Below are 20886 nucleotides of genomic sequence, written 5' to 3' on the forward strand. Positions count from 1 at the left end.
ACCCAGAAGGCTTTTTAGTGTGATAGTTAAGGCTTTTAAAGGTGTGTGGCAGTTAATAAGCCAGCCAGAGAGCCAAAAGGTTGGAGTCTTTAGAGTTGTAGTTTCATGCTGTGTTTACTGAATCATGCTGTCTTCTGAGTTATTGGCTCCAATTTCTTCTCTGACACTCACCGTATCTAAGATCTTTTAAGAATATTTCACAATGGAATTCATTGGGTTGAATAAATTCCATTACTTGAAAGATAATATGAGAATAAGTCACATAAGTGAAGTGCAACTGCACAAATGTCCAGCTGATCTAAAGAATAAGGGCTCTGTCAAGCACTTTCACTCAGAGGTAAATGCAGGTTGACCCAAGAGTTGTAATAAACTTCCCTGACACTGAAAGACTTGACCTGGAGGCTTTGTCACTTGTGATTTTAGTTGAAGATTTACCAGTGTTTATTTCTAGCAGAGATGTTTATCTAAAGATATTTGTAACCAAAAATTAATTCTGTTGAAACAAATAAGGGACTGTTTCACTTATTTCTGACAAAACTTGTGTGTTGCTAATTTTGTTCACATTGATCAGAAATTTGAAGTAGAAAAAAATATAAATATCCAAAATAATTCGGTAATTCCTGGGATCCATGACAGATACCTAAGTCCAGCACAAATAAGATTTATCTATCAAATCCACAGAGCCCAAAAGGCTGAACTGCACCATCAAGAAGTTTCATATATTTATTCCCTCTTCCTTCATTTTGCAGGCTTAGCATCCCCATCTGAAAATATGTGTGATCACATGCTGTATCCAAATTGGAGGGGAACAGAGAGACAACTTAGTACAAGATTAAATAAAGAATTATAATATTTTGTACACAAAATCTTTGAGTGTAAGGAAATTGGTGGCAAGAAAGCCAGGTAGAGGGAGTTTTGAATGCTGCTGTCCCCACTGATAAATACTCTCACAGAACAATTTTATGTTAAGCTATGTGTTAAAAAGTACAATGTTTATAGCAGTTACAGTTAATATACATTGCAGCTCATGAAGAAAATAGGATGGGCAGAGAGAGTAAGAGGCGTCTCCTTACCAAATGTTTAATTTACAACATCATCAGGGTTGCATTGCACCAAAAGTTACATCTTTAATGTTAGTAATTACCCAGAAACCAAAATCCAACCACTGCATGTAGCTCAAATGCCAGGCTCTGTAGTGCTTAGCCCAGATGCTGCAAAAAAGTGACTGCAGTGAGCTGTAGCCAAAGACGACATGTGGCTGCTCGTATTCTAGTACATAAACATTTATATTCCAAACTGATGCACATAAAGGCTCATGTGGTAGAAAACAGCTCTTCCAGAAGATGAATTACACTGAGCATCTGGCTGGTAAAGCAGAAGGTCTGCTCTGTGCTTCAAGTGTCAGCCTGGCACTTGTGTGCTCCAGGGAGAGCACACCAGAGCCCAGGACAGGGTACTGCCAATTCCAAATAGGAGGGGCTCACAAGCATAACAAGCATACAGAACAATAAAATTTCATTATAATCTAATGTGAATTTTTTTTTTTTTTTTTTTTTTTTTTTTTTTGTTACAAAAAAATTTAGAGGCATTTGGTGCTCTGGACTACTATTACTATTGGGTATTACAGCTTTTTTGCACATTTCTTAATTAGACATTTGGCACCTACCATTTTCAGAGATAATTCATGAGCAAGCAGCCACTATTATGAAGACAGTCCTTGGTAAGCCAGATGACATTTTTTCCCTAGTGAGCACAACGTGACGTGTCTCATGCAAACCATGAGATGAATAGAAGTGTAGGGACTGAGGTCATTATTAACTTTCAGAAAGAAGGTTTCAATCTCTGCTAGTAACTGTGAGACTAATTGAAACAAATACCTCTTCTGAACACACTAAGATCTGTAAATTTGTGACGGCTGACAACTATACTCTAGGTCTGTCAAACTGTACTTTCAAATTAGTCTACTTCAAAACTTTTTGAAATGTTTCAAGTCTCTTTACTAACACTCAAAGGAAATATACGATGAATGTAAGAATTATTTATTGTGCATTGTTAAAATATTTTCACATAGCCTTGTTTGAAATATGGAAGAGTTCCCTCTAAGTCCCTAACAAATTAATGCCAATGAATGAATAATAACAAAATTCTTCTTTGGCAAGGGCTGTTTTTTTTAGTTATTCTTCAGACATCTAAAATTGACAAAACAATTGATCTGAGGCACAAATGGAAAACAAGAACTCAACTTTTAAAAAGGGAAATTTGAGCTATGCATTGCATAGCTCAAGTGCATTGCACATCTTCTGAAGCCTAAGAGAGAAAAAGGTTTACAGAAATCTGTCTATTGACGGCACACTAGGTATCTAGATTCTAGGTTTATTTGTTTTAGCTTCATTATGCTGTTGCCTATTGTTTAGTCTATTAAGACAAACATGTCATAGGAGTTTTATAACATAGGGGAATGTTAATTTTCAGTTTAAATTACTACTGTCTGATTTTCTTGTAAGATTTAGAATTTCCATGTACTTTTTTCCATTTTATTGGCATTTCTATGCCCAAAATTCAGCAGGTTTATATGCTTGAGGCACAACCAGTTCAGCTGTCATCACTATGTCTATCTGAAAAGACAAGTTGTTGGTACTTTGTATGTACAACCTCTGTGTGTCCACAACACTGGTGTTCAAACCTTGCTTTGTGCAGAGGGGTCTGCAAAAGCTTTCAGCACTATGGGAATGTCTCATGCACTGATGCCCAGTAGAGAATCCCCTGTTTGATATTCAGAGTCACAGAGGGATATAACTCAAATGGTTTTAGTATTGATTCATGTTAGCCAAGGAAACCATGTAGAAACCTTTAACTGATCTATATTTTTCTTCTAGGCTCTCTTCTGCTGGGTCAGAAATTCTGCATCTGGAAAGATTTTGCTAAGACTGCATGCTGTGAAGGCCTAAGACTTATACAGACAGTCATCAAATCTTAAGGAAAAGCAACTGCACCGACTGCTGGTCAAATGAAAAATCTTCCTTGCTGTCCTAGCACTCCACATGGGTGTTGAAAAGCATATTTAAGCTCTAAGCTACTTCACCTACAAGAACAAGCTTTGGAGGACTGATGTCAGGGGCAAAATACTTTTGCATTAGTGCCATTTCCACTCATGTTCAGTTTGGGGTTTTCCCTCTCTGTTCTGGTTTGTATTAATCCTGAATTTGCATTTACTCATTGCAATATAAACATAGAGGTTCAGTGTAGAAATGAATGTGATCACAACAAACTGAAGATCAATCTGAACTGAACTGAACAATCCTATTGTCTCTGTGAGGTAGGTGACAGCCAGTTCAGAGAAAGCTGATCCCAGCTAAAATATTATTCCTTGTAGCATGAAAGCCTCTGTTTCATAATATTCAATGTTTCAGAGATATAAACTAAGAGGATTATGTTGTCATTGTCCCTTGTCATGCTTTAGAACAGGTGGAAAAGTTAAGTAAGAATGGAATGGAGTTTCAGAATCTCTTTGGCATTTTAACTTTTTGCAATGAATTAATTTTTATTCATCTCTTTAGTAGTCAAATGTCTATATCCCCTGTAAGTACAAGATTTCAATTTTTACTAAATAGTTTCTAATGAAGACATTGATATTTTAGAAACTACACTTGAAAGGCAGAAGTGAAATACAGAACTTCACATCTCTATTAGACATAGGTCAGAGGCTGTGCAAACAGCACAGCCAAAAAGGTAAAAGCCATCCATGTGTGGGACACTGAAATACATTTCTCATACCTTCTTTCTTACCAAGTAGGTTCCAATTGCAGTGAAAAAAACCCAAATGTATAGTGTGTTCCTAGAATATATAAATATTTAAGAAAAGTTTAATCATTCTGAAAACTTTAACTCTGGTACTCAAAATTACATTGAGGTGTTTCAGCTTTTGCACAAGTTAGTGCATATCCTGCAAAATGCACATTATACACCAAACTTTCATCTTCATTGCTAAGCAAAAAATTGCAGGAGTATAAAAATTATTTATACAGTGAAAATTATTTGATTCTGTACTAATTCAATTCTGCTCTTCTAAATCTCAATTACTTTCACAAAATTTATAATTTTTCTTTTGTTTTTTTAAAACTCTAATTAAATGAGAAAATGTTCAAACACATCTCAAATGCTTCAGACAATCAATAAATGAGCTTTATCACCTCTGAAACTAATTTCCATTAAACTTTCTGTGAGACTCACAAATGCAACATACAGTAATACAATGCTTCCACCAAATCATAACTGAAATAGAAAATTATCTGAATAACTTATCATATTTCAACTCATGAACATAGATGGGTAGTGTGATGAGGGAACCACTCTTTGAGCTGTAACACTGTCACATTTATTTTCTTATGATCATTCTTTGCCTCATTTGCAAAAGGGAAGAAAAATGTCTCAGAAAGTGTCTGAAAAATTCCCAATAAATATAAAAAGTGTGGAGCTGCCTATTTAAAGCACCAGTATGTGTCCACAAACATTTTTATGCATTTATTACTTCAATTTACATTTTCTCTGACATACAGCCAGGTAAGATAAAAGACTTATGAAAATTCCTTCCAGTTTTCTGGAAAAGCCTAGGAGTTTCCCAACACAGAGCTCTACAAAAAATTTTAGAGGAATAATCAACAAAAATAAAAATATTATTAACATTTAAAATTAGTACAGGAGCATCTTTTGTGCAGCAAAAGGATTACCTAGGTATTTTTTAAATGGATGTTTTTAAAACTAGGAGAGATCTATCAATGGACAGACAAGAAAGAAAGACCACATATTGAGTCCATGCTTGATAGTCTGCACAAGTTATTGTGAAGTACCACTTATACTAGGACTGCCACAGAGCTGTTGGTTTGAAAGGTTAATGACTGCAGCAATCACAATTTCAATTTACAAGAAATGGGATGACAGGAAGCCAAATACAAATTGGAAATGTCCCACTGTGATGACAGCTGAGCAACAATTCATCAACAACAGCATGGGAATATTGTAAAGCCAGAGTGCTGGGGACAACCTTTTCAGCCTGAGAAGGGCTTAGGCCTTATATTAAGCTCATTTTTCAAGGATAGTATAGAACCTCAAAAATGGCTAAGTTACCTAATACAGACATAAGTTCCCCCTTGATCATTTTCCATACAATAGTTGTTATGTTATCTGAAGGTGCTTATCCCATCTCCTTACATTTTCTTTGGTGTATATCCCCTTTCACTTTAACAAAACAACCACGGTCCCAAAGGCATTTCAATCATCTTTGAACATTTCCTGCAATAATACTCTAGCTCTTGCTTACTCAGAGCATAAGCTGTACTACAATGTGATCTGGGACTTTCTAAAATTTTCACACAAAGATGCTCTGTGAGACCCTGTGCTCCTTCTGCCTGGATTTTGCATGTATTTTGTGTTCAGTGGAAAATCAAATTGATGATAATAAATCAAACTTTGTAATCATCAACACTACAGAAAAGCAGGTGCATTCTTACTGCATTCTTATCTGAAGTCAGTCAGAACTATGTGTAAGCAATTTGAAGTCAGAAATGACAAATAACTGGAGGTAAGTTCTGTTCATCCCTTTCTCAGAAGAGACATCCTAAAACTCAAAAGGATTCAAAGAAATAAACAAGCTGGAGAGAGAATCTATAGCAAAAGCTTTTCAATTAGTACTAATGTGCTGTAGGATGTTGCTAGTTTCATCTAACAGGACCACAACATCAGCAGAATGACAATAATTTATGCTTTAATTTATCTTGCTCTATATACTTAAATTATCAGGTAAAAAGCATAAAGCACAGAGGTAGGATCTGCACAAGATTTTGATGACATCATGTTTAATATGTATGTGTCTGTGTCTTTCATTAAATCTTTTCAGTAGTTTCCTTCTTAGTGGAATGATTAAACAGAATATCACAGACTCAGAGAATGGCTGGGGTTGGAAGGGATCTCTGGAGATATCTGGTTGCACACTCCGGTACATGCAGGCCCACCTGGAGAGGATCCCCAGGACCATGTCCAGAGAACTAACTTTTGGATATCTTCAACAGGAAGATGACACAAACCCAGTAGGCAACCTGGGCTGGTGGTCAGTCACCCTCACAGCAAAAAAGTGTTTCCTGATGTACAGAGGGAACATCCTGTGTTTCACTTTGTGCCTACTGCCTCTGGTGCAGGCACTGGGCCCTACTGAAAAGAGCCTGGCTCTATCTTTACACCCTCCCTTCAGGTATTTCTATATCCTGGTAAGATCCCTGCTGACCTTTCGCTTCTCCAGACTGATCAGTCTCAGCTCCCCCAGGCTTTCCTCACAGGAGAGGTGCTCCAATCCCTTAAACATGTCTGTGACCCTTTTCTGGACTCTCTCCAGTACATCCATACTTTCTGGAAATGCCTTACCTAAAGCAGAACTGCCTTTTCTGCACAGACAGACATTTGCTGGCTCATGCCCAACGAAGCAAAGTCAGTGTCCAGCTGGGTGGCACCCAGGAGACGCCGGTACACGAAGCAGACGTGTGAAGCACACGGGATTAGCTGTGCTTGGAAATACTGGCAGGATAGCACCAAGCTGGATGACAACGTGAGAAGGCAGGTGGCCTGTGGCAGGCAGAAGAGGATGATGGAGCACTGTAAGGGGGGATTGGTCCAAGCACAGACCATGGGAGACATTGCAATGCCATTGTGGACCAGTACCCGTCAAAGCCACTCTAGATGTACTCGAAAAAACATAGATATGTGACAGGAAAGGTAAACTAATCAGCATAGACAAGGTGCTCAGAGAGCTGAGGTAGACTTGTCCTAGCAGTTCTCTGAAGTGATTACAGAACTGTGATCTAGCACAATATATTGCAGTAGAAACTGTTAACATGAGAAATAAAACAAACTCCAACTCAATAAAAAGCTTGAAATCATCCATTTCCAAAATCTAATGCCTGAGCTAAAAAATATGACTCTAAACTGATTTATCTTTGTAACAGTCACTAGCCCTGGGCATGCTTTACAGCATTTCAGATCATAATTGGTAACTTTGCAATGATATTATCCAAAAAAACTGTTGAAGTTCATGCCCATTAACTCTGTCTAGTCAAAGATATGTTATACATGCATGTCTTGAATGATCATGTACTGATAAAGAAATGAAACATACGGATAAAAATGTCTTACCATGTCTTACCATGTAAGTTCCAAGTAGAACTTACATCTGGGAATAGAAAGGAATATGAAGAGCTGGAATTTCTCTTTTCAGGAAAAGCCAGGAAAAGGTATCAATTAAAATACTTCCTTATAATCTATTTTCTTTCTCCATACTTCATTTTATGCAAAGCAATATCAAGGTTCTCAGTTTCTGAAACTCTAAAAATAATTATTCTTGGAGAAACAGACAGAAGGCTTATTTTATCTTCTATGCTTTGTACTTTTTTGCCTTAGATAATTAGGGACATTAGATCATGATTTGCAATGCCTGGAGAATATTGTCATTAGCAGGGGAATGTTCTCTGGAACCCTGAGGAAACGAAAAGCTTTTAAGAGCAATCACTGTTAATCACCAACATGCCAACATTATATACTTTCTGGAATTGATAATGATACAGACAGAACACATTAAGTGACTCTGTCTTGCTTGCACTGTAAGCTTTTGATAAAAAAATGTGTTTAAAACATCACTTTGCATGTCTTGCTTTCTTTACAGAATGCAGGAGAGCAAAAAACTCTGCAAGATTTATACTTCTTTTACAAGCTATTGAAGATATCCTCTCTGATTCCATAATGGAGCTTCATTGTGTTTTTATTAACTCATCTGAGTAGTAAATGCCATCGGCAAGAGATTGTCTCTTTTCACCCAAGAAGTGTGAAAGAAAAATTAAACTTCAAGGTGATAAATGCAATTAAATTAATCTTTAGTGTCAGCTTAGGAGGAGACATAGCATCTGCACAGTTGCAATACTTACAGCTGAAATTATAGATTAACATTAGACATTGATTATTAAAAAATTTGCCATTATTATTTTTAATGTAATATTTTTAAATATTTTAAATGCTAATGGCATTCAATATTCCACATATTTTTTTAATCAGATAAAGGATAGTAAAATAAATAGTGAAAAAGTATATTTTTTAAAAAAACAGAGTTCAATACTACTTACTAACATCTTTTTGAGTTTTATTTCTTTGCTGTACTTGCCATGCATACCACACATGTCCAAGCCAAGCCCAGCACTACAGGGCAGCTGTACACACTAGAAAATGAGTCAGACTACACCCATGTACTGGGGTCCTCAGCTGGGATCCCTGCCAAATAAAACATTGGACCTGCCACTACATCACACATTTTCAGAAAAAAAAAATCACAATTACTCCTAGTAAAGGGATCTAAGAAGTTTGTATATTTGTAGAACTAGTGAGGACTGATGAAGTTATCTACAGCTATTCACCAAATGTAAAAAGTCATCTAGTGCAGTTGAAATCAACTGGGAATACAAAAATCAAAATCTTTCTTCTTATTGACCAAGTTTTTCAGGACTCTTCCATTATTACATCCTTAGATAAACAACCTCAACACAACTTTCAATTTGTCCTTGAACAAAGCCCTAGAATATAATTTATACTTATTCTACTAAGAATAAGTAACTAACTTCTCCTACTAAGTTATAATTATTCTCTCCTTGATGCTTTCTATTTTGTCTGCATTTTTTGTTCATTAAATAGTTTAATGACTTTAGACCAATTGTTTCAGAGTGATTGTTTCCTCATCTGATCAGATATGCAGTATTTAGCTACTGAATCTCATGAGCTGCACTGCTAGTCACTCTTACACAGCTGAGACTGCAGTGGCACATCCCATAAACAGATTGCAAATTCAGAAAGGAAGTGCTTACATTCTTGAAACCTCTATATAAGATCTGAAGTTCCTTCTTTGTGAATTTACTCTGTGCTTCCAGCAGTTCAAGAGCTTCAGGTCTATGTCGTACTGTGGCCATTTCCATTTCATCTTCTACAGTGTCTGCAGAATACAAGAGACACAGAAGGAAAGCTCAACAAGAAATACTGGAAGTAAAAATACTTAACCCTTTCAAAAATATGGAGAAGAAAAAGGAAGAGGGAAGAGGGAAGAGGGAAGAGGGAAGAGGGAAGAGGGAAGAGGGAAGAGGGAAGAGGGAAGAGGGAAGAGGGAAGAGGGAAGAGGGAAGAGGGAAGGGAAAGAGAAAAGGAAAGGGGAAGGGGAAGGGAAAGAGAAAGGGGAAAGGGGAAAGGGGAAAGGGGAAAGGGGAAAGTGGAAAGGGGAAAGGGGAAAGGGGAAAGGGGAAAGGGGAAAGGGGAAAGGGGAAAAGGAAAAGGAAAAGGAAAAGGAAAAGGAAAAGGAAAAGGAAAAGGAAAAAAAGGAAAAGACAGTCTCTTAAATACTTGTTTTTGCAGCTTTAATGACAAATGATGAGTTCATTTTGAACTCATAGGAAAAGGGTGTCCATCATCTGCTTCTGTGGCTGCAAAGAATAGTGAACAGCAGTGATGATCCAGTAGCCTGCATATTATCTCATGAGTAGTAATAGCAATAAACTGGAAAGCCAACATTTTGCAAGAGTATGCATGATACATTCAGTATGACTTTTCTGTTTATACAACCCTGTGACCAAAGGAATCAATTTTATAAAACTTTAGTGACTCCAGAAAACTGAACATTTTCCTTCATTTAAGATAATGGATCTAAATTGACTGTATCAGGCTGGGATTTTTATTGTGAAGTTGTCCTCTGGAAAGCATGTGAAACTGATGTTGCACATCCAGCAGCAGGTCCTACTTTGAGTATTGTACAACTGACCCTTTAGGAGAACTATTATTAGAGGTGAGCAGCCTAAGTGGGGAACATGATAGTTTTTATGACCTCTTATTTAGGTAAGTAAGAATGTGGATATACACATTCAAGGTCTACACTTGAGTAGACCTAAAACTATGAGAATTAGCAATATATTTTTTCCTAGGTACAGTTTTCAGTGCGGAAGTCCAATGAAACAGCTAAAGGAACTTACAATAGAGTGCCAGCCACTTGTCATCAAAAATACGAATGTGTGTGTCCATTTCTAAGTACTGACAGCCTTAAAAGTAACTTATGTAGTAGTCCAGATTAATTTAATGAAATAACTGCCTTATTTTCATTTAAGAGATAGGAACTATAGAAATATAACAGTACAAATACCTAATTGTCACTTATACAATGCTGAAGATACATATTTCATTAGAATATGGGACTCTTTATTCTTAGAATAAAGTTTATTTGGTTCAATATTCATAAACATATAGAATAGTCAATTAAAGTAGTATTATGCCTACAGTTTCATGTATTTTTTTTCTCCTATAATGCAGAAATAATGGCTTTCAGCTGCTTGGGAGAAATTTGGCATCAGAGGATACAGTTCAGCTAAACAAAAATAAACAACCTTTAAAGAGATTTTTAATAATATATAAACTATTTGGAAAAAATCTTCACAAAAATTAGGGCTTTGTCCTTTCTCCTGTGAAAAATATGTTTTTGCTGTTAGCACTCTTCTCAGGAGGATGAACTCAGTGTGATCCAGATGATTTTTTTTTTTTTTGTTAACTGCAACCCAACACTGACTAAATTGGCAAAAAAAATCAACCTGAGAATAAATATCGTTGAAAGCTCACTTGTATTTTATATTTGAATTGTTACATGGGATTTAAATGGGCTTTGGTTTTAGACAGAAAAAGACTTAACTTTAAATTAGTTTTCTAAGTGCCCATTTGTAAAACATCTGGCTACCTAGAGAGATATCTACAAGCTTTTCTGGAAGCTAAATGAATACATATAATAAATGTGAGCCTAGAGATAAAGACCAGACAATGTGCTAAGCACAATATTTGGTATATCCTTAGCAGTAAACATTTTTATTGCATTTAAATGATTCAGTAAGCATGTAGAAGACTGCAATAGGTTGACAATGTTAATTTAAAGGGTCAGTATAACATTCTTTACACTCAACTTCTCTAGTCTCTTATAGATAGAAATAATAAAAATGCAAGATCATCATAAACTTCCTCAAAATCAAACAAGTGTGATGACTAAAATGCTGTAGCATTCATGAATCATTTGCAGGTTTTAATTTTTTTCTTCATACTTCTAGCTACCAGGCTGGAAAAGAAAATTCTATACTTTAAAATATGCAGAAAAGTGAAAATCTATTTTTACTATTTCTATTTTTATCTGTTTCTAAACAATAATGATTTCTGTGGAATTAGTTATTTCAGTTCTTTGGTTTATTCAACCTAGATAAGTTAGGAATACATTTTTTTTCATATAAATGAAATTTCATATAAACTCAAAACCAGAAACAAATTCACAATCCCTCATTAATGTACTAAACAAAATATTCTTACTGATTTCATTAATTAGTAGATTTCTTATAGGTAAATAGTAAAGATACTTTTTAATGTAAATGTCATAGGAGATATGAAATGTCATAGGAGATATGTTTTGAACCTTTCATTATTAATTAAAGAACAATATGGTAAAAACACTGCAAAAAACAAATGTACTCTTCAAACAATTAATATCTGTAAAAAATTGTGCACATGCATTTCCTTGCACAAACTCCAATTTATAGCTTCCCTAACTATTTAGTATGTTTTTCTTTTTCAAAACCATTGAGTGTAGTCCTACCCCAGTGTACTTGCTCATACACATATCTATGGAGTGATGGTTTTAAGTTTAGACTTCCTGGACTAGAGTACACAATGAAGTGTTCTTTTACATGCTATTTTCAGTAGGAATGCTGAAATATATTCAATATGAATGCTGAAACAAGATGATACATTTTTAGATAACCTTTGTAAGCACATATTGATAGAAGTGCAAATTCAGGCTATGTATATTTCAATAAATTACTTGTTTAAAAAATATTTTCCTGATAATTTCTCAGGAATTCACATAATGTGATTGCTATTGTAAGTGGTGCTGTTTTCATTCCTAGGACACTATAATGTTGCTTGTTTCATGCTAGCAGAAATTAAATAGCACATGATGTCAAAATTGAATAACAGTGTATATCCACAATGATAGTCTTATTCAAGATTTTCACTTGATATTCTTAATGTAGCACTTAATTATTGAGGAGATTACAGAGAAAATTATTGAATGCACCTTTTTTACCACTTGGTTCTCAAATTGGAAATATTTAATACTCATTTTAGTTCGACTTCTCTTCTGGTTTATAGAGTACTTTCAGTAAGGAAAATGTAAGTTTGATATGGTCAAGATTTCTGACACTGACTCCAAATATATTTGGTTACCTGTACATATGAAGAGCTTACAAATGTGCAAAGAACATGTCACTCTCCCAGAGACTTCAAACAAACAGATCAAACTTTTTATTCATTCTGCTCTATTTCCTTATCTGCTCCATTCCCCAGCCCTGGGAGTGTTCAGGTTGGATGGGACTTTGAGCAACCTGGTCTTATGTAATAGGACTGGACTAGATGATTTTAAAGGTTTCCCTTCCAACTCAAGCAAACCTGTGACTCTCTGATTCCTTTTATTGTCTAGGGCTATATTGCTCAGACCATGCACCTGAAAGTAACTTATCCAGAAAGAGTTATTAACAAGTGCCACAACAGTAACTGCAGATTTTAAGTTACCTTATTTTAAATTAAGACATATTAGCTAAAGACACCATGAGAAAAATAAATCAGTGTACATCCAGAAATTTAGCCCTTTTCATCTCAAATACTTAAAAGGAAAGCAAGCAGCTGAGTTTTCTCTACAGAGAAGGAGGATATGAAAGACAGTGAAGGGGGATAGTGTAAAGAAACAGATCTATACCTGTGAAGTCTTGACATTTAGTAGGGGTCAGTATTTCTTTCAACCTGTATGGTTGTCCTGGATTCACTAGACATGGGGAACTGCTCTTGCAGGCTTTTTTTACTGGAGATTGATTGATGTGCTTTATCAGAAGAGTATACAGGAAACACGTGGACCATTCAGCTTCTGGTTTTAGGTTCCCATATTAATGCTTAGAATTCAGTCAAATTAATCTACATTGAATTGGATCCAGAGAGATATTTTAAAATTTGCTACAGGAGTCAATTTATATAGGAAGACATTATAGTGTTATTGCTATAATTAATCTCTATCTAGGAAAACATATGTATTTATGTATTGATCTCTCACTCCCTCTGCCCCTCTATATTTATCTGTTACCTACTCTGGGGAGATTTTACCAAGACATTCAGTGTAATATCAGTGTCCTTTTCCTGTATATCCACATTCACATACTTTCTTTTCAATCTCATTATTTTTTTTTCTCTCAGACAACAACTTTAAGTCCTGTTCCCTAAATATTTTGAAGTTTTGTATTCAAAACCCGCAGGGCCATTCCTTTCTTCCCAGACCAGTTACAATTGTACCCCCTGTGTATTGAATAGCAAGCACACACAGACACGTGCATAAAAATGCAAAAAAAAATACCACTTTTCAAATACATGCACAGCAGGTATTAAATTTAACCAGGGAATCACCTGTCAACTAACTTGCAGATCATAAGAGCCAAGTGATAATCTTTGGTTATCCCCTCTGCTACAATTGCCAAGCTCCTGTGTGGCAGACCATGGCAGTGGTATCTTGCCATCCTACTCTGCATAGACAAATCTGTGCATCATTAGATTTTAAACCTTGATAAACCATATGATTACTTCAGCAGATATCTTGCCTCACAAATGAGCAGTTAATGAAACTGCAGTTAATGAAGCAGTTAATATAACTTCTGATGCATGCAAACCTAAAAAAAAAAATCAAATTAAAAAAATGAAAAATAAAACTTGCTTTGAGTAACAGGAGATGTCGTTTTGGCAGCCGAGCAGGGCAAGAGCTTCATAAGTCGCTCTTTAATGCTGCGTTTGGTACTGTTCTGAGCGTAGAGGAAACCTAAAAAATATATTATCAGGACTGTTAACATAGGCTTGAGAACAATTTCTGTACAAGCTGCAGGGTTCATCATTAGAGCAGAATCCTGATGGAAAAGGCCAAACAGATGGCAGCCACCATGAATCACAAAGGGCAACCAGAATTTTTGAAGAGGACAACAAAATTGTTTTGTCTTTGTATCTTTCCAGCATCTTTCCAATACAGGGGATTTTTGTTTGTCTGTGTACAATTCTTGCTAGATTTTTATAACCCTCCTTAAATTGTCTAACAGAGAATTGTCAGATTATTAATTTGAAACAACAGGAGGTAAAAGAAGGTATGTAAAAAAATTTAATGTTCAAATATTTTAAAGATTTAAAGTCTATTTAATTTTGAATTTTAAGATGGAAAGCAAAATCAAACCAAACTGAAATCTCAAATAATATATATATTTTGTTGTCCTTTCTGGCAGACTTCTAATTCCATGGCTGAGCTTTCCCATATAATGAATTCAGCAATTGTGATAACCAATCTGGTACTTTTGCCTTTTCTGAGTAGTAAAATATCAACCATGATATGTAGTCAGTCTCCCTTTAATATTTGGCACTCTACATGTATAAAATATAAATATTATTTATAATCTGATTTTAAAGACTCATTTGGCTGAATAGCTAGTGTTCATGTGCTATTAAGCAGGTGAACATCATCACCCTTATTTACTGTGATGGAAACTGTTGGAGTATCTTCCTATGAGGTCTAACCCACCATCTTAAAAAAATGGGTGATATGAGCAAGCATTGCCTGGGTGGATATTTGCTGCAAATGGCAGACTTAACACCTGTAAAACAGCTCAGCACCTGATTTATGTTCCTGAGAGAGGCAGAGCTTGCCTGGGACATTATGCAACTCCTGCACTTTTCATCTCGACTGCGTGCACGGAAAAACAAACACTGCTCTATGATGGCTCTTGCCACAACAGCCAGAGTGCAAAACAGATGGGGCAAGAGATGAAAGACACAACTGACAGGTCCTGTGCTAAGGGCACAGGCACCAGGATAATCTTTGATTATCCCCTCTGCTGCAATTGTACTGAATCCTGGTGTTAGGGACATTACGTAGAGCTGTTCCCAAGCCATCTTAAGTATGTGCTTATATTTGGGAACAGCAAGCAAGAAGCTTTAAGGATATTCAACTTTGTAAATAAAAGGGAAAAAATATCAGTTTGTATATGAGGTAAAACATTGAAGGAAATGAAAAAAAAACTGAGAAAAATCAGGCATGACTCAGCCACAGCCAGGAAAAAAATCAACCAACCTTCAGCAGACAAATTCTACCTCTGAAAGAGCAGCAGCTCTGGTGAATACACAAAACAATCCAGTTTCAGCACAAGGTGATATGGACCTAAATGACCATCTCAGGAAATGTCTAAACCTTTCAATACAAATAAGAATGAATACACTTTTATCCTGTAGCACCTAACCACCAGCTCAACTCAGAAACATAGTGCAGATAAATGCATAAAATATGCAGTATGGGACCTGATGGGATCTCAAACTTCCTATTTTTAATTTGAGCAGCAAACCTGAGTCTTTAAATGGGTAGCTTGCTCTCTCAGCTGGCAGTGTCTGCAGTATTACACTATGCCTGTACTGCATCTACCTAAACATGAAAGAAATCTTTTTATCTGAAAAAAATTTTGTTAGGAATTCTTCTAGCATAGACATAATACAGAAATACCTACAGCTATCTTATTTGCTTGAGTAAAGATTTCCAAAATTTACTATACAGTAAATTATTATGTAATTATATAGGTCCACACCTATGTAATTACTGATGATGTATACAATGCTTTAAAAAACATAAAGGGATGTATTATTTCTAAATGGTTTTAAGTTAAAAGCCTTGAGTAAATAGATAATTTTGCTACATTTAACACACAAAAAGCTCATGGAATTCAATACAATCCATATGGGCTTTGCAGTAATATGATTAAGGTTAAAACCAAAAGGAGAAAGTAGGAGAAAGTAATATCAGAGGAGTAAGTAACCGAGAAGAACAGTATAGCTCTGCACTCACTTCTGGCAGCTAATTTAAAATTTTGACACTATGGTCAGGGCAGAAGTGACAGGATTGGTTTATCTTCTCACAGTATGAGAAAACAGCATGGAAGATTTTCATTCCCAGTGGCTGCAGTTAGTTTATTGTGCAGCTACTTCTGTTATGATCTCCTGATCAGTACTGCAACTTTCAGTGTGATTTTTCATGAGCTAAAATAAAAAAAATACTTAATGCAGAGAAAACATGCTACACACTGGGTCTATGCTGTGTAAAAACACTGAAAGTGATAATGAAGATGAAATATTTTAATAATTTCTGTGAATTCTGTACCTATTTGCTCAGTTGGAAACAGGTTAAGGAAAAATCTTAACCTCTAATATGACCATTAAGAAACTAATTAATCTAATAGATTAAAATTATTTACACAGTAGGAAACTCTTATTACCAGTCCTTAAAGTGGCTGGTCATGAAAAGAGCTATGAAGCATTAACACACTGATAATGATGGACTGATGCTATTTCCTTCAAACTTTTAGAATAGAATAATAGGAATTCTTAGCCTGAAAACAGATACCTAGGAGAAACTGAATTTTCCAGATTATTTTTGGGGTTTTTTTCCCAATAATATGTTGACTAGAAATGTCATAGCTCCTACCCCTAACCCACTAAGGCACAAACTCCTCTGGGCTAGATGTGAAGGCTCTTCAAATTAAGGTTAGTTCACTGGTGCTGCTTGCTCGTGGATTTAATAATCTGTTTCCCTGCAATGAAAATTAAACTGTGAGACACATTTTCTCCCAGAATTCACTGTGGAAGTGCCCTAGAACTCATCTCTGTATGACACCACGTGGAATTGTGGGCAATTCTCCCCAGAGGCGCTTACCTTTCACAAACAGCTCTGTACCTGGAGCACAGCTCACACATTCTCACATCTTGGTAACCCTCTACTGCTACCTGTGCACAGACCTGGGGCACACGACCTCCTGCGGGAGTGCCTGCTAGTTAGCATGATTTATACCTGCAATTGCAACTGTTAAATTCATCAATCCCTAAACCTCCTGCGTAGAGATGCTTAAACTAGAGAATTGTAACTTACTAATCGAGGCTTAAGATCAACACGTACATATGGCCAGGGCAATTTTTTCCAGACTGCTACTTTTAAAAATTGTACTTGACCAAAAGCTTCCAGGTCATTGTCACATGTGTGACCTAGTCACCTCTTTATCACAGTGTTGACACTGCTGGTTATGAAAAAATACAAAAATATATAAATTTTTATAAGCTAAAAGTTATAAGTGATTAATAAATGACCATATATTTCTAATAATATACACCTACACCTAGACTATCTTAACTCAGTGTATTTAATTTTTTCAGACATATGATCCTAGTTTTAGAAATTAGTAGAAATTTAGTACATATTACATATTGCCCTGATGTTACAGAGATAGGTCAGACTACCCCAGGAAAGACCATCTAGAAAGGAGTTTTTAGAGGCAAAATATCTCCCTTTCTAAGTGTGATTGGCATCTTTGAAAACTCTTTGTAGTCAGCATGACAGCAAGGGCAGGTAAGCCACTTTTTGCTGCAGTGGCAGATAAATCAGAATGTCTTAGACATCCACTAAGTGCACAAGATAGAGCTTGCTGTTGCTGCCCTTGCCCCCAAAGCCATGCTCACCTTTCCTGCTTTCATAAAATACTCTCTGTTCAAAGAAGTACCCACCTGCTTTGCTGTCTTTTTGTAATGGGATTTAAATGAAATCCCATTTAGGTGAAATCTATACACAGAAGGCATAGTAGTCTGAATCCCTAAAATATTTTGGGGCTGGTAATCATCCTATTTAGGAGGATGTTTCTCGTTCAAAAACTAGAAAAAATTCTTCCAACAATTTTTGTCCTTCTGTTAGTGAAGGACAAAAGCCACATGTAAACTACCTCTCTTTTTTCACCCACTCTTTTTTCTCTTCATGCTTTTTTATTTTTGTTCATTTTTTTTCTTCTCAAAGTCTGCCTCTTATATTTGGCAAAGCCAACAGGTCAGCTCACACTGTTTAAATATACTCTACTTTTAGTCAGCAGCATTTACAATCCACGACCACTCCAATGCCTTAACAGTACAGCTAAGGTCTCAGTAGTGCTAGAATTTGGATTTTGTTCACCTACAGGATTTTATGTCTTCCCATTAAAAATGGGAAAAATTCTCTTTTATATTAGTCTGGATGTGATTATCTTTGGAAGAGATTTAGCATAAGACCTGAAATCTAGGCTGGACAGATCATTTTTTTAAATACAAAATTTTGAGACAAAAGTGACAAAGACTCTGAAAACTGAAAGTGGTTTCTTGACATGATGATTTATGCTTAATTTCAGCTGTATGATGGAATTTCTCTCAGGGCCTTAAGGGCTGGTAGCCCCACTAAATTGTTAATGGTTCATCACAGATGGAGTGGCAGAGGAGACAAAATTAAGTGTAGATTTCATATTCACAATTCAGGACTTGTGGAAGAGAGACAAATCAGGCACACGTGCCTTCTGTGGAGTGAGCTTGGGAATAGAATGAAATTATGTACAACATAAATATTTATAAGTCTCAGCCTCAATTCTTTGGAAGCACCTGCCAAGGAACTGTGTGAGTTGTCAGTAGGCTATGTGGTAGATCGTCAGCATTCTTTGTCAAGACAGGAAAACATTCTTGACAATCTCATTTGTCTGTATATGTGCATTCTATTGATTCTTCCTCCACTGATCTAGCTTCCTGTTTTTCATTGCAATTATATACCTATCAACTTCATTGACTACTAAAAACCCTAGAGATCACATCAGATCACCCATGAAGGTACTGAGTTAAAAAATGGATGGCAGCATTTTAGGGAATATCTTGGAACTCTAATTTAAAAGTCAGATTGCTCTCCTTCACTTTAAATTCTCTTGTACATACAAATCAGTCTCCCAACAGCAGGTGCAGATTAGGAACTGATAGTTACACTTCTCTACCAATAAATTAGAGATCAGAGCCAACGGGAAGTCTGGATGCAACAGGATTTGATTGAAAATGAAGGGCAAAGAACCAGTGATCTTGTCAAAACCAGTAACTACAGTTTGGCATTTGTAGGACTGTCAAAGGAAACAGGATGAATGAAGAGAGGATTAAGTAGTATCACTGGAGAGAAGAAATAGAGTAGATAAGCATCAAAGTATAAAAGTGATAAAGCAGAGAAATGGCCATACTTTTCTCCTGACAGTCTTCATTAAATTTCCCAACTACAGCTTTATCATTCCAGCTATGCCTTTCCATGATATATATACAGCTTTTCACTCTGAAAAACTGCTTATGTTATAAGGAGTTTCTATACAAATGTTCAATGTAAATACTATCTAAAACTGTTGTAAACATCTCCAGGTGCATAAACACTGAAAATTGCAGAGTTTATTCAGTGCAATACTTGAAAATGTACAAGTATGTCAAGATGACTTAAATCACTTAATAACACTTAACACATTTGCACACACACTCTCTAAGTGTGTGTAAAACTAAGCTGGTCCCCTATGACAAGAAACATATTTATAACAGATCACTTGTTTTCTTTAGAAAAATCTCACTTCAAGTGAACTATGTGAACAAATGGAAAAATGCACAATAAATCAGATTTATTGCTGTGCTGAACTATGCAGTTTCCTTCCTTTTCCCCTCCACCCCTTTTGTTGTTTATTAGAAGTTTTTATCTATCTGTAATGCATACAAATGCTCACAGAACAATTTACATAATCAGGAAGTTACTTATCTTGTGGGGATCTAGAAAGAAGACAGATTAGGAAGAGATTTTCAAGACAGATGAGAGATCATTCTCTCTCTGTCTCTTCACAAGCAATTTGGTGCCACAGAAATAGCAAGTGATGCTGAGAAGTAGCAAGTGATGCTGATGCATTGCAGATGGCTTCTGGATACAAAGAGTGAAGAAGGTGGAAACTTGAGTAACAGTGAGATGGGTCCTAGCACTGGGCAGACACCTCTGGACACCTCCATGGTGGTGTCCCTGGTCAGTGAAGAGCCTGAAGGGTTGGCACCAGAGATGGCACAGTGAGGGCAGTGAAAGACCTGCCACATCCCCCTAAGCATTTAGCAGGTCACAAACAGCAGCATAGACCCATAAAGAAAAGCTGTTAAAGAGACTGAATTTCTACTAATTACTAGATTGAGTTTATCTGGTTTAGTGGAGATTCATTAACTTTTTCAGTGAAGGAAAACTAATTGATGTTTCGACTGAAATGAAGGATCTGTTCTAACCTGGAAGCTAAAAACCAATGGCACAGTGCCTGTGCTGTAAAATATGAAAGCAAAAAGGAAAAACATCATTGTAAGAAGACTAGAGAAAGCAACTGAAAACAAACAAAAAAAAATAGTCTACCAAAAGTGAGTGACAGAAATCAAATGGGTGATATGAGATGAGCTGGAATGAAAGAGTTCAGTAGAGAAAGGAAAAAAGAAAGAAGAGCAAAAATGCTTAAGAGGAATTAATAATTTGAATAAAAAGGGAAAGAAATTCTAATGAAAGAGACCTTTCAAATATTCATTACCTCTAAATTTAGCTTCTTATCTAAACTGTGTCGATGCCATATTGAACATGTTCAATGCTGGACTCAGACACTTACATGTGCCAAAGGGACAGCAGCCACAGTCAGACCAGGGAATGGGTGTTCCCAGTCTGTGGGGTCACTCTCTGGCTGGAGCCCGTGGGGTCTCTGTGCCACTCACTGCAGTGGGTGGGAGTCCCAGCCACTGTGCTGGGTGCATGCCCTGCAAAACACCCACAGAGGCTCCAGGGTGAGGGAGAGCCCCAGTGCCAGCGGCTGCAGCAGGTCCCTGGGTCACAGCCCGTGTGTCTGGTACCACCTGCAGGGG

At 36.3% G+C, this 20886-nt stretch overlaps 1 protein-coding gene across 10 annotated transcripts in view; it reads right to left on the reverse strand.

Moving 5' to 3' along the window:
* The window catches only part of KCNIP4 (potassium voltage-gated channel interacting protein 4), a 384367-nt gene that overhangs the window by 31168 nt on the left and 332313 nt on the right, over positions 1-20886 (reverse strand). For 6 of the 10 annotated variants that reach the window (XM_021554445.3, XM_021554436.3, XM_021554441.3 and 3 more), the window contains one exon: positions 8892-9016. In XM_021554445.3, the coding sequence (XP_021410120.1) occupies positions 8892-9016 (125 nt within the window). Of the gene's footprint in view, positions 1-8891; positions 9017-12847; positions 13060-13846; positions 13949-20886 lie in introns of those variants that run through there. The other 4 variants (XM_021554440.3, XM_021554439.3, XM_021554437.3 and 1 more) reach the window with 2 other exon arrangements.

Source organism: Lonchura striata, chromosome 4 (genome assembly GCF_046129695.1).
Source record: "Lonchura striata isolate bLonStr1 chromosome 4, bLonStr1.mat, whole genome shotgun sequence".
NCBI lineage: Eukaryota > Metazoa > Chordata > Aves > Passeriformes > Estrildidae > Lonchura > Lonchura striata.